We start from the raw sequence: 15,412 nt of genomic DNA on the forward strand, positions 1-15,412 counted from the left end.
ACTGTATTAATTTACTAAGTTAATTTTCTAGATCTCAAGATCAAGAAGTCCACCTGTATTACATCAGTCACACAGGTCACAGAGGAGCAGAAGTGCATCCAGGTCTCCAGTGCCCCACGGGTCAGGAACACTAGGATTTCTGTTTTGTACTCATCACATACTGTTGTTCATCACATACTGTTGTTTCATTTCCAAATTCTCAGTAAAACAAAGTCCTAGTGACACCATTGCAATACATGATATCAGGATATGTAACATTTGGAATAGCTGCTCTATATACTCGCTTATAAGTCATGTCCAACTGCAAACAAGATAGACCCTGATTAGCCATTGCATAATGCACTAAGTTGTCAGGGTCTGTGTTATTTGTTCTAATGATTACTCCTGACAAATGTCATAGACCTAAATCTACTGGCACATTATGTGATGGCAGATCTGGATCTCTGTGGTTTGAAGTTGGATGCTACTTATAAGTGAGTATATATGGTGCATACATCATAAATCAAGTAAGCAGCAGGATTAATGGGACTCAATGGCCTTTGTATTAAGGCTTAGTAAATTTAAGACCACAAACACCCAGGTACCTGATTAGTTTCAGTGTAGCTTGGTTAGCCATATTTATTTACAAGGAGACAGTTTTGGTCACTTGGTCAAATTCTTCTCTCACTTCTTACTTGGCCAGAAAATGGTGTAAGCTTCATTTCCATCTGCTGAAAATGCATTATGTAATTGTTTTATATATTATCAATAACTTCATTATCAATAACTTCATTATTAATAACTTCATTCTGGTGAGACATAGAATGGAGGGATAAACTATATTTTACTTGATTCTTAAGATCTGGATTCTGGCAGTTCTTAAAAACATTTACCATTGAGGATTCTTGTGTTACAAATTCCAGCTTTATTGAAATTCAAAATAATGTCCATCATTTAGATGAAATCTTGAATGTTTTTTTGTGGATAAATTTCCTTGTCTGTAGATAATTATCAATTTGAATATTCTGCCATTACTCAGTAATAATTCTAGTCATGACATAACTTATAGACATCTTTCACAGTAATAATTCTAATCATGACATAACTTACAGACATCTTTAACAGTAATAATTCTGGTCATGACATAACTTACAGACATCTTTAACAGTAATAATTCTAGTCATGACATAACTTACAGACATCTTTAACAGTAATAATTCTAGTCATGACATAACTTACAGACATCTTTAACAGTAATAATTCTAGTCATGACATAACTTACAGACATCTTTAACAGTAATAATTCTAGTCATGACATAACTTACAGACATCTTTAACAGTAATAATTCTAGTCATGACATAACTTACAGACATCTTTAACAGTAATAATTCTAGTCATGACATAACTTACAGACATCTTTAACAGTAATAATTCTAGTCATGACATAACTTACAGACATCTTTCACAGTAATAATTCTAGTCATGACATAACTTACAGACATCTTTCACAGTAATAATTCTAGTCATGACATAACTTACAGACATCTTTCACAGTAATAATTCTAGTCATGACATAACTTACAGACATCTTTCACAGTAATAATTCTAATCATGACATAACTTACAGACATCTTTCACAGTAATAATTCTAGTCATGACATAACTTACAGACATCTTTAATATTTTTGGGTATGTTGCTAGTTGTTTAAACCACCAGGTGACATAAACAGTCTTTACTATATTAAGGAAACAAGAATTCTTCTGCCAGCTGACTTCATTTTTTGGATGCTAGAAATAATTGTCTCTTTTTATGTCCAAAATCAAAGACACAGAGAAAATAATTAACAACAAAACTGTCAGAAATATTTTGGTTGGTGTAGGGATGGGCCAGTTGACTGCTGTTTTCATTTCTAAAGACAGCAAAATAACAATTACATTTGCAATATAAATACATGGAAATGAAAATATTTTGTAGTCTCTGTAATTTTAGTCTTACATCTTTTCTGTAAATTCAAACAAGAAAATAGTTGTATTGAAACTGCAGTCTGTTGGTGTAAGTGAAATTTGAGTTGTCAGAACTGCCATTCTTTTTCAGCCCAATGTGTTCAAGATTATACCATTTCAGTGCAATGAGTTGATTAAATGGATAATTTCAATGGTTACATCAACATGACGTGTGAGCACATGTGCAGTAATGGACAATTTATAAAGCACATAAACATGAGATGTTAGCAGTTGTGTTGTAATGGTCAATTTATAAGGCACACTGATCAGTGTGTTGTAATGGACAATTTATAAAACACATCAACATGATTTGTGCACACTGTGCTGTAATGGTCAGTTTAAAAAGCACATCAGCATGAGGTGTGAGCAGTATTGTAATGGACAATTTATGAAGCAAATCAACATGAGGTGCGAGCAGTGTGTTGTAATGGTCAATTTAAAAAGCACATCAGCATGAGGTGTGAGCAGTGTGTTGTAATGGACAATTTAAAAAGCACATCAACATGACATGTGAGCATTGTGTTGTAATGGACAATTTATAAAGCATATCAACAAAAGGTGTGAGCAGTGTGTTGTAATGGACAATTTATAAAGCACATCAACATAAGGTGTGAGCAGTGTGTTGTAATGGACAATTTATAAAGCATATCAACATGACATGTGAGCAGTATGTTGTAATGGACAATTTATAAAGCATATCAACATGACATGTGAGCAGTGTGTTGTAATGGACAATTTGTAAAGCACATCAACATAAGGTGTGAGCAGTGTCTTGTAATGGACAATTTATAAAGCATATCAACATGACATGTGAGCATTGTGTTGTAATGGACAATTTATAAAGCATATCAACAAAAGGTGTGAGCAGTGTGTTGTAATGGACAATTTATAAAGCACATCAACATAAGGTGTGAGCAGTGTGTTGTAATGGACAATTTATAAAGCATATCAACATGACATGTGAGCAGTATATTGTAATGGACAATTTATAAAGCATATCAACATGACATGTGAGCAGTGTGTTGTAATGGACAATTTATGAAGCAAATCAACATGAGGTGCGAGCAGTGTGTTGTAATGGTCAATTTAAAAAGCACATCAGCATGAGGTGTGAGCAGTGTGTTGTACTGGACAATTTATGAAGCAAATCAACATGAGGTGTGAGCAGTGTGTTGTAATGGTCAATTTAAAAAGCACATCAGCATGAGGTGTGAGCATTGTGTTGTAATGGACAATTTATAAAGCACATCAACATGACGTGAGCATTGTGTTGTAATGGACAATTTATAAAGCATATCAACAAAAGGTGTGAGCAGTGTGTTGTAATGGACAATTTATAAAGCACATCAACATAAGGTGTGAGCAGTGTGTTGTAATGGACAATTTATAAAGCATATCAACATGACATGTGAGCAGTATGTTGTAATGGACAATTTATAAAGCATATCAACATGACATGTGAGCAGTGTGTTGTAATGGACAATTTATAAAGCACATCAACATAAGGTGTGAGCAGTGTCTTGTAATGGACAATTTATAAAGCATATCAACATGACATGTGAGCATTGTGTTGTAATGGACAATTTATAAAGCATATCAACAAAAGGTGTGAGCAGTGTGTTGTAATGGACAATTTATAAAGCACATCAACATAAGGTGTGAGCAGTGTGTTGTAATGGACAATTTATAAAGCATATCAACATGACATGTGAGCAGTATGTTGTAATGGACAATTTATAAAGCATATCAACATGACATGTGAGCAGTGTGTTGTAATGGACAATTTATAAAGCACATCAACATAAGGTGTGAGCAGTGTCTTGTAATGGACAATTTATAAAGCATATCAACATGACATGTGAGCATTGTGTTGTAATGGACAATTTATAAAGCATATCAACATGACATGTGAGCAGTATGTTGTAATGGACAATTTATAAAGCATATCAACATGAGGTGTGAGCACTGTATATACATGCTTCTAAGTTGAGACCAATTGCTAACTGCCATTTAGTCCAGTATGTCAACACATACATACATTAAATGAGTTAGTTGGTTTTCATTAGCATGAATGTTAATTATGTTTGAGCATTGTAGTCTAAGTCTCTCACTTCTCTTTCCATGTGTATTTGAATATTGAAGAAAAAAACCTTGGTTGAAACTATTGATTCTAAGATTATCTTAAATTATAAAAATTTACTTCAATTGCAAAGTAAAAGATTAATTTGACTGATTAGAATGGAATAAAACAAGCAGTAGTCAGACTTGCAGAAGGGTAAATGTTACTTGAATCTAAGCTATAAAACAAAGATTTGTTTCTTTGATTGAGTCACAATATATCATTTGGATAAAGAGGCAGTTAAGTAAGTTTATGCATGTTAAGATTTAGACAGGTAATAAACAGTGCAACTTTCAGAAGACCAAATATCTTAGAGTCATTTGTATGTTATGTATATAAAAAAAATTGTTTTAAAATAATTATGTCTCAGAAAAAGCACAACAGTTGCTAAAAAAGAAAGGATATACTGTTAAAAGGGTTTTGCATCAACTTGTATTCTTAATACCATGTAACTGAATGTGAAAATCATTTGAATCCATTCTATGTAAGTCCTGTCATTACTCTTTTATTATGCTTATCAATTGATGTTAACTCATAACTATTTAAGAAATCTTAAAACTATGGTCGATAATCATACAATGGTAACTATTGACAGCCTTCTATTGGCATCATATATTGTACATTTGCTTTTGTTTGAGAACTTCCCGGATCTGTAATAAATACAATTACCTATCACTTTCACAGTGACAACACACTATTATTTAGTGTGTTTGAAAATTAGGCTCAGAATTAAAATTACCATCCATGACCTTCTACAAACTTAGGGTGCATTAAAATTGTCCAGACAAAATTAAGGATGTTGGAAAAATTAGGGCAAAGACATTATTTCTTTTAACAGCCTGTAACATCACCTGGAGATGGTGTTGATTATGGGAAATCTGTAGAGCTATGTTTTGAATCTGAGGGTACCTTAATCTTGTTTATTAAGTAGTTTAAAGTCATGAAAATTTCTGAATATTACTATACATCTTTTCCTGCCAACACTTTAAAGTATTAAAAAACTTTCTTGAATTTTATATCTAAGAAAACTTGTAATTTAAAGTGAATCTCTGAATATGTCACATCAGCTTCATTGTATATTTATTAAATTATTTATGTTTCTGGTTGTAGAAGAGCACTTTCCCCAAGACAAAGATTACAGAAGATTTTACATGGTGCTGAGGTAAAGTGTATTTAATTTGTTACTATAATTTTTGTAACCTAAGCATCTGCAGTTAATTTATAACCCACACTTTGCATCGGGGCCCCGAGTGGCCAAGTGGTCTAAAGTGCTCACCATTATGGATCATTTCCATCTCACCTGTCTGCGCAGATTCTAGTCTAAGGTTCGCCCAATGTGGGTATGTGAGAAAACTTGCCAGTAGCTTCTTGTAGGTCGGTAGTTCTTTCCCGAGTTCTTCCTCCACCATTTATACTATCCTCCATGTATAGCCTATCTTGTGCTAAAAATGGTGTTAAACCCTACAACAACAACAACACTTTGCATCATTAGAGGAATACAGTAGTGACTGTACTTTGATCAGTGACTATGACCTTAAAGATGTGACTTAAATGTGATACTTCACATATCTTCTGGTTGAATCCTACTATTTTAAACAGTTATACAAATTAATAGGTAGCAATAAAAATTGAAAACACTGAAGACAATACCTCGGATGTTGTACACCACACATCCTTAAGTGTACAAAGTGTTGTCAGTTTATATCAAATGGCATAAAAATACAGTGTGTAATAGAAAGTGTGACAGGCACATGGATGGGTTAACAGCCATGGATGGAACAACAAAGAAACAACAAATACAATGTCCCCTCTATTTGGGGGTTTTCTTTACAAAAAGGCAAAGGACAAAATTGAATAACCTATGATTCAATGAATCTGTCTGCCAATGATCTGTTTGGTCAGGCAATTTATAAAAATTCAGCTGTTATTACATCTGGGTGCTAAATGTCAACAAAATTTAAGTTAAAATTTAAGGAGGAGCCAATATCCTAGACCTCTATTGCAATGACTGCCTTGCCATGTATCAAAGCTGCTAGTAGTACATTGTATTTTTGATTCTTTTTGTTTAATTTATTTAAAATAAATTTAACACTTAAGATGATTTATAGTGTACATTTTACAGTATATATTTAAATATTATACTGTATATACTTATAAGTCTGGTTGAGTATACAAATTGAGAATGCTGGAGCATAGGATAATAATATAATGAGTACACAAATTGAAAGTTCTGGAGCATAGAATCCTTTTAGTGGGAGTCTAAATAAGCAAGCAGACATGTAGATATTTTGTCCATAGTTGATTCTTGTTATAATTGTAAACATTTTGAAAAGCTTAATATACTGTGCATAGATTATTTTAATTTATATAAATAAATTTGTAATGTAATAAATGTAATGTAATAAGTGTAATGTAATGTAATAAGTGTAATGTAATGTAATAAGTGTAATGTAATAAGTGTAATGTAATGTAATAAGTGTAAAATTTAGAACAGCCTGGTTCAGTTGTATGCATTTTAATTACAACAGGATGCTGTGAGCGCCAAGGAAAAACTTAGAGAAGCTGCAGAAATTAAACTTCAAGGCAGATTGAATGACAAGTCATTGGCAAATGTAAGTTGGATGTTTGAACCAATAAACATTGGGATTATCATTGCAATATTTAACAAATATTCTTTTTTCAGTACTCCAGCCAGGAAGAGGGATTCTTTTTTAAATGAAGGGACACTTTTTAGAGCAATGGTAAATTTTTGTAACCAAAGGAATTTTTAATTGTAACCATATGACTTAATGTAATTACAACATTTAGGATGTCATGGGTGTGTGAGTAAAACATACAAAAACACCTTAATTCATATATTCTGTGTTCAATAATAATAATAATGATAATAATATAGGAGGCATTTTAGTGATCTTGAATGTGCTCATTACAAAACATAGTACCAAGAAGGATGTGTAAAATTCTCAGATTAGGTGCAGACTTAGTACTGTTTTGGAAAATATGACAAAAGATAAATGATTTTCTTTCTTTAAGTGAAATAGGTCTATAAAGGGCAATAAGTGGACAGAAAAATCAGTCCTTTATGGCAGGTTTCCTTTATGTAAGATGCATTTGAAATAATTATTCAGAACGAGGATACAGATTCAGTTTCAGTTTGTTCTCAGTTGAATTCACATGAATTAATGTTTCAGACGGAAGTGGATGCTGACATGCTGAGTGATATGATCCTGAACGATGTATTATGGGACACAGCAGAAGAGCTGGGGTACCTGGAGGAGAATGAATCAACAAGGAAAGAAGCGGTCAGGATGCAGGACAACCCAACTCTGGAGAACATCTTTCTTAAGCTGGAACAGATGGAGGTAGGCTATCATTTGTTTTATTTTGTCATTATGTTATGTCTGATGAAATTGACAAAAGATAAAACTATTCCTGCCCACCTACTCTAACATCTTGGATGATATTTTACACTCTTTGCCAGTGTCTTATTCCAGCTCACATACTCAAACATCTTGGATGTTATTTTAAATTCTTTACCAATGCACATGATAGGTCCTTCTTTTAGCAGATTTCTTACATGTGTTTTACAGACTTCATTTTTGTGTATTCCATGTGTAGGATTTTGCTATTTTACATGATGTCATTTTTTTGTCACAAAACTAGGAAAGAGATTTTGATTTTATGTAAATATGTACATTAGCTTGTGGATGCTTCAGTTATTTCATGGAAGTACTGGGTGACTTCTGTAATTGTTTTTGTTTCAGTTTTCAAAGCACATATTTTATTCATTAACACTTTTTCATGTTTACTTTCATTGACTGGACATAAATGAGGTTTTCCAAAATAACAGAAACTGATAAATTTGCATTAAAGAAATTTCAAACCATTACTTACTCTAAAGAGTTCCTTTCACAAGCATCATGATATCCAATCTTCAGCATATTTTTTCTACATTTGTAATTCACATATATTATAATGAAGCACGAAGGAGTAAATCAGATTAAAATGTTTTTGTTTTAATACAGGCTTGTGTAAATGAGTTGAAGTTCTTGACCATTTCGGGTCCTTGTTTGATCCTGAGTTCTGATATGTGCATGGGCATGTGGTCATCCATCAAGGATTGGCCGGTTCTCTAGTTTCTAACACTTTAAGGACTACAACATTTCAACATCTTAACAAACAAGAATATGTTAAACATGTTGTATTACTGTGTTAAGGGAGTTTGGTGGCTCATTTGGTAGTGTGCCTGACTTACAATCAGTGGGTTGCAGGTTTGAATCCTAAACAAGCCAGCCATGATTGCATACTGACGTGTGTCTCTGGACAAAGTGTTATGTATTTAATTTGTATTGTGTGAGTGACCTTTGTCCATAATTGAGGGTAGGAGTTTGGACCTACCTGACTAATATCTTTTTTTTGTAAGCAGCATATTACATAGCTGATTTTTGTCTATGATTGTATATTATATATTACAATATATACGATAAGTATTGGATTTGAGTTCAGGACATTGGTTTTCTCACACGGATTTCATGGTCTTTAGTTTTTTTGTATCAAGGCTGTTTACATCTCAGTTACTTGTTGCTATCTTAACATCTTAAGTGGAATCGGTCTTTTAGTCATGTTCAGTTTTAATGAGAGCATTTATTTATTTAAATATTTCTTCGGAATTACAGTGTGCTCATTAATACTTTTGGACTAAATCACTGTCTTTGGATTATTGTGAATTCATGCAGACATTTTGGATTATATCATTTTGATACATCAAAACTGTTAGCACATCAACACAATTCTAGACTATTGGTACATCAACACATTCAAGATTAAAATTCTTTCAGAATAACACTGTAATTTTGCACTTTGTTAGAACTTTTAGGACTATTTGGGATTTAATTCACAATATTGTATTCTAGGGACATGAATTTATTTGTTACTTTGTTTGAGACCATAAAGTCATGACAAAATCTTTTAACTCCTGTCAACATGGCTCAGATAGTCTTTTATATGTTGATGAGCTTTTCGATACATAATTTTCAGATAGAGAAAATGGATATTAGAAGAAGATGGGGAACCATAGAATACGATGAACCTTTACCTTCAAGAGTTAGAGATGGAGGTAAGAATCAATAAGTTATGATTTATATTACATTTGTACTCTGCAGAATACATTCTATAAAAGGTTTATGATTTCTGTCATTTTGATAATTACTACCCAAGTCATTTTAAGAATGGTTTCTTTTTTATCTTGATTAATTTTAAGTTTCAAAGCTTTTATAAAAAATTATTCCTTCATGTAATGGTCAGATACTTTAAGCTAAACCACTCATATCTAGTCAAAATCTGGTGTTCTCTTTTCTTCATTTCATCTATTTATTTTACCTGTCCTCAATAATCACCTCCCTTAACAACCAAATTATTTGATCCTTCTGTGACTGCTTAATAGAGGTTGCACCCTAGCTTTTTCTCAAACAGTCATAAACCCAGGTATTTTATTCTTAATCAAGCAGTAAATGAATTAAGTATATTTCTTGGCGATACAGACATTAAAGCAGATGTGTAAATATATATTTGTTGGTGATTCAAACATTAAATAAGACAAGCAAAGAAACTAAATCCACTTTGTATTTTTTTAAATTTTTATATGCAATGACTGACAATCTTCCATTCAGCATATGTGTGTATCATACTTTCCTGACTCTCTCCATGTCATACTACCACCTGTTTAGTTTGAAATCTTGCCATATGTCATACAGAAAACTTAATTTTGTTTAGACACAGTAAACAAAGATGGTTGTAAATGAAAATTTTGGCTAAGATTTATTCCATTCCAAATCTGAAATGGCATGGTTCATACAGCCTTGAAAATTCCTTTAATTTGGAAGGTTTGCTTCTGAACTCCTTGTATTTTGAGGGGTTACCTTGAAAATTTCTTGAATTTTAAAGGTTTGCCTTAAAACTTCCTTGAATTTTGAGATGTTGCCTTGAACATTCCTTGAATTTAACTGAGGGAACATCAAACATTATGACTGAATAAAATAGATAACATTTTAAAATGCATTGCTTTTGTTATTAACTCATTTTCCACAAATAATGAATAAATGTATAAAATTGAACAACAATGGGTTAATGAAATGTCACATGAAACAGTTACCATATGGTATAATGTTCTTTTCTATACTTAAGTTTTATTCCCATCTACTTTTGTATCTTTCTGTGCAGTGATAAACAGAGTAACTTATGGATTAAGTTTGGCAAGATAAAAATACACCATAAAAATAGTGATTTAAGGGAGGTAATTTTAAGGGACTATAATATCATAGAAAACTATCAATAATGACCACTTTCTATTCCAGTGTCCAACCAGCCTCAGAGGCCAGCAGCTCCTATTGCCATGGAAATCACAAGACATGTCCAGACAAAGTCAAGATCCCAAAACATGTAAGCACAGCAAATGCAATTTTTAAACAAAAATTTGTTTCTAGGTGAATTTGAATAAAAACTACATTCTTAACTTGTGTATTATTACAGGCACTAATAAGCTAGTAGTCAAGTGATGGGAAGCAGTGCATTTGATACATACCAGACAGGACAGAAGTCATCAACAAATTAAGTAACAGACATTAATATTCAAATCCTATATCTGTATATTTTAAGGAGCTTATATTTGTAACCTTCAGATTTTATTTTATATACCTTTTTGAGTTCTGATATTTTTTTGCAGTTGTTTCCTTTTATGTTTTTAGAACCTACCTTTTAATCAGAGCCTCATAGCCAGTTTTGTGCTGATGTGCTGTTAATCCCTATTTTGTTACACTCACACATTAATTGAAATAAAGTTTGGGCAGAAAAACTGCCTTGCCAAGTGGTTGGAAATAAGAAAACTGCTAAGCTGTTAATTTAAATGTGGTACCACATATCCTTGTTTATAGGTTTGGTCAAAATGCAAACTGTATAGACCCAGATAAGCCATTGCATAATGCAATGGTAGATCTGGGACTATCCATTTTTTTGGGAGGGATCAGTAGAAAAACGACATAAACATTGATGTACTGATGCATTATGCAACTGAGCAGGGTCTATTTTGTATGCAGTTGAACACAGCTTATATGCAGGTGCACATGGTAACTGATTTGACTCTGAAGTGATTTGCTTCAGATAATGTATGCTTTGTATTATTCTTGTTAAAATCAACATGTATTAGTTTTTGGGCAAATTAGAAGTAGTTTAGTCATGTTTATTCCTTTAAAGAAAACTTCAGATAAATATCCATTTGTGATACTTGTATTTACCACAAATGGATTTTTATCGTAAGCTTTATGATTGGATTTTGACTTGCATCCTTGTAATCATCTTCACTAGCCAAGATTCCAGTATGATAACCCTCTCTTCACCTTGGCATATCGAGCAGATATTTCTGTGCTTTGGGTTTGTTAATTTCATTGGATGCAGCAACAATCCACTACATCCAATCAAAAGTACATCGTTCAAATTTGAACATTGTTTTTAAGTGATTGAGACAAGGAGAGCACACAACTTGAATGGACTGATAAATAAGCAATTTTACACTGCCGCTCCATGTTTGCACAAATACCTTTCACTCAAATACATGTGTAATGGCTTCCCTCTGGTACCTAGTCATATTTTTGATATTAAACTTACAAATTATTCATTTTTTGTCAGTTGCCTCCACCATTTTTGGCTGATGTACAATGTACCATACTATTGGTTAGTTGGCATTACATGCTAAGGGAGGCAACTCATTAAATCCAGTACATGTCACTAGAACAAAGCACCAATATATCTGTTAGATCTGCCATGGTGTAGATAAGGTTATCATATTGGAACCTTATATAGCAAAGAGGCATTCTATTTAAGTTCTACTATAGCTGTCACCTCTATATACCAACCACCTGTATGTTAAAGGTCAGGTACACAAAATTCCCATTGAACATAATGCAACTTCAGCTGCTTTGAAAGACCTACTTCACCATGAGATTGGCCATTGTGGCTGGAGTCTGCCAATCTCATCGTGACAGGTTTGGCTGTATTTAAATGGAAGTCATATTGCATATTTCAAGTTCTAATTTTCTTTTCCCAGGGAATTTTCCAAGGATAAAGACAGCCCTATTATTTTCACTAAAGTGAAACAAGCAACAAAATGGGATGAAAAAAGAACCGTAGTTGGGGAGGAAAGTGAGATTGGAGACATGCATGAAACTTTAGGTGGGCCACCCAAAATAAAAATCAGTATTCCCAACAGAGTGCTGCAAGATATTCATGGCCACAAAGAAAAGTATGAGAGCTACCTCAGGAGTACAGCTCACCAAAGCAAGGGTCATTTTGACCCCTGGCTTCTTATGGAAGAGTAAGTACAAAGGAACCTGCAAATTATGAGGCTCATCAGAGCACCAAAATTTGTTCATTAATCCTGAATGTCGTTGTAAAAGAAAAAACATATTTGGAAAAGAAATTTAATTTTTTGTTTTTAGTTTATAGTGGGATTCAAACAATAATGCTTTTACATTATAGGCTGTCATGCTGCTGTTGTTCCATGAGATTGAAAACGTGGCAGATGAAATGCTTTTGGTCATAATGTTATTAATGTCTATTGAAATCAAATTCTTGAGTAAATGTATCACTCCCTTCAGTAAATTATCAAAATTATTACTCTTGGAAAAGCTACTGATTCATGGGCATAAAATAATTAGATTTTATAATAATCTGTATTTTGCTATGTCTGGAAATTAATTAGGTTGGTTATAAATACATTACAGTGTAACATTAACCATACATTCAGAAACATGTGATGATAGACTGGTATCTAAAATTACACTTTTTGAAGATCTGATACGTGCCTGATGTTCCAGTCAATGACATATGGAGGTATTGAATCCAGGGAACACAAAGTCTTGGTTTTTAAAATAAGGTGATTTGTATCATTTCTTTCTAAAATGATTTTCAGTGAAATTTTTGGTCAAGAAAATGGATATAAAACAAAAATCTGAAAGAGAATCTGGTAAAGTTGAGAGTAATGATCAAAGTCTCTGAAAATCAAAATATAAAAACATTTATCTGATATTATAACAAATGGTCTTTGCATGTATTATGAATGATATAAAGTTGTACCCACCCCACTAGACTGGGCCCATATTTAAATGGCATATATGAGATAGAACCCTGCTTAGAGTCAATTTTTGGCTGGTTTCTTGCTTAACCAGTAATAATTGGCAAGGTCCCTGCTTAATGAGTAATAATTGCTGATTGTTGGCAGTTACATGTATCTTGCTTGATAGCAGTTAGTGACAGATACCCAGCTGAAAGAGCAATTGTTGTTTGTTACCCTCCTGAAAGGACAATTAATGACTTGTATTCCAGTCAAAAAAGCAAATATTGGCTGTTACCCTCCTCAAAGGGAAAATTATTGACTTGTACTCCAGTCAAAAAGCAAATATTGGCTGTTACCCTCCTCAAAGGGACAATTATTGACTTGTATTCCAGTCAGAAAGCAAATATTGCCTGCTACCCTCCTCAAAAAACAATTATTGACTTGTATTCCAGTTAAAAACCAAATATTGCCTGTTACCCTCCTCAAAGGACAATGATTGACTTGTATTCCAGTCAGAGAGCAAATATTGGCTGTTAGCCTCCTCAAAGGACAATTATTGACTTGTATTCCAGTCAAAGAGCAAATATTGGCTGTTACCCTCCTCAAAGGATAATTATTGACTTGTATTCCAGTCAAAAAGCAAATATTGGCTGTTACTCTCCTCAAAGGACAATGATTGACTTGTATTCCAGTCAAAGAGCAAATATTGGACGTTACCCTCCTGAAAGGACAATTATTGACTTGTATTCCAGTCAAATAGCAAATATTGGCTGTTATCCTCCTCAAAGGATAATTATTGACTTGTATTCCAGTCAAAAAGCAAATATTGGCTGTTACTCTCCTCAAAGGACAATGATTGACTTGTATTCCAGTCAAAGAGCAAATATTGGACGTTACCCTCCTGAAAGGACAATTATTGACTTGTATTCCAGTCAAATAGCAAATATTGGCTGTTACCCTCCTGAAAGGACAATTATTGACTTGTATTCCAGTTAAAAACCAAATATTGCCTGTTACCCTCCTCAAAGGACAATGATTGACTTGTATTCCAGTCAGAGAGCAAATATTGGCTGTTAGCCTCCTCAAAGGACAATTATTGACTTGTATTCCAGTCAAAGAGCAAATATTGGCTGTTACCCTCCTCAAAGGATAATTATTGACTTGTATTCCAGTCAAAAAGCAAATATTGGCTGTTACTCTCCTCAAAGGACAATGATTGACTTGTATTCCAGTCAAAGAGCAAATATTGGACGTTACCCTCCTGAAAGGACAATTATTGACTTGTATTCCAGTCAAATAGCAAATATTGGCTGTTACCCTCCTGAAAGGACAATTATTGACTTGTATTCCAGTTAAAAACCAAATATTGCCTGTTACCCTCCTCAAAGGACAATGATTGACTTGTATTCCAGTCAGAGAGCAAATATTGGCTGTTAGCCTCCTCAAAGGACAATTATTGACTTGTATTCCAGTCAAAGAGCAAATATTGGCTGTTACCCTCCTCAAAGGATAATTATTGACTTGTATTCCAGTCAAAAAGCAAATATTGGCTGTTACTCTCCTCAAAGGACAATGATTGACTTGTATTCCAGTCAAAGAGCAAATATTGGACGTTACCCTCCTGAAAGGACAATTATTGACTTGTATTCCAGTCAAATAGCAAATATTGGCTGTTACCCTCCTGAAAGGACAATTATTGACTTGTATTCCAGTCAAAAAGCAAATATTGGCCGTTACCCTCCTCAAAGGTCAATGATTGACTTGTATTCCAGTCAAAGAGCAAATATTGGATGTTACCCTCCTGAAAGGACAATGATTGACTTGTATTCCAGTCAAAAAGCAAATATTGGCTGTTACCCTCCTCAAAGGATAATTATTGACTTGTATTCCAGTCAAAAAGCAAATATTGGATGTTACCATGCATATAAGCAATTCTGTTAGACTGGTACCCTGCTTAAAAGGCTCATTTTTGGCAGTTGTCCCAGTCACAAAGCTATCATTGGCTGGTACCCTGCTCAAAGGACAATAATGGGCTTGTGTCCTGCTAATAGGGAAATTATTGACTTGTACCCTGTTCAAAAGACAATTACTGACTGGGACGCAGCTCCAAGGAGAAATACTGCATGGTACCCTGCTCATGGAGCAATATTTAGTGAGTACCCTACTAAAAGGGCAAATATTGGCTGTTAGGTACTAAGCTCCA

General features: G+C 33.5%; 1 protein-coding gene across 1 annotated transcript in view; it reads left to right on the forward strand.

Annotated features, from left to right (window-relative positions):
• Positions 1-15,412, forward strand: part of LOC149776924 (protein moonraker-like) — a 66,095-nt gene that overhangs the window by 46,955 nt on the left and 3,728 nt on the right. Inside the window, exons 13-19 of the mRNA XM_089941644.1 lie at positions 32-120; positions 5,214-5,265; positions 6,632-6,715; positions 7,295-7,465; positions 9,141-9,219; positions 10,457-10,541; positions 12,202-12,468. Coding sequence (XP_089797770.1) covers positions 32-120; positions 5,214-5,265; positions 6,632-6,715; positions 7,295-7,465; positions 9,141-9,219; positions 10,457-10,541; positions 12,202-12,468 — 827 coding nt within the window. The remainder of the gene's footprint in view (positions 1-31; positions 121-5,213; positions 5,266-6,631; positions 6,716-7,294; positions 7,466-9,140; positions 9,220-10,456; positions 10,542-12,201; positions 12,469-15,412) is intronic.

Source organism: Sinohyriopsis cumingii, chromosome 18 (genome assembly GCF_028554795.1).
Source record: "Sinohyriopsis cumingii isolate HCF-2022 chromosome 18, ASM2855479v2, whole genome shotgun sequence".
NCBI lineage: Eukaryota > Metazoa > Mollusca > Bivalvia > Unionida > Unionidae > Sinohyriopsis > Sinohyriopsis cumingii.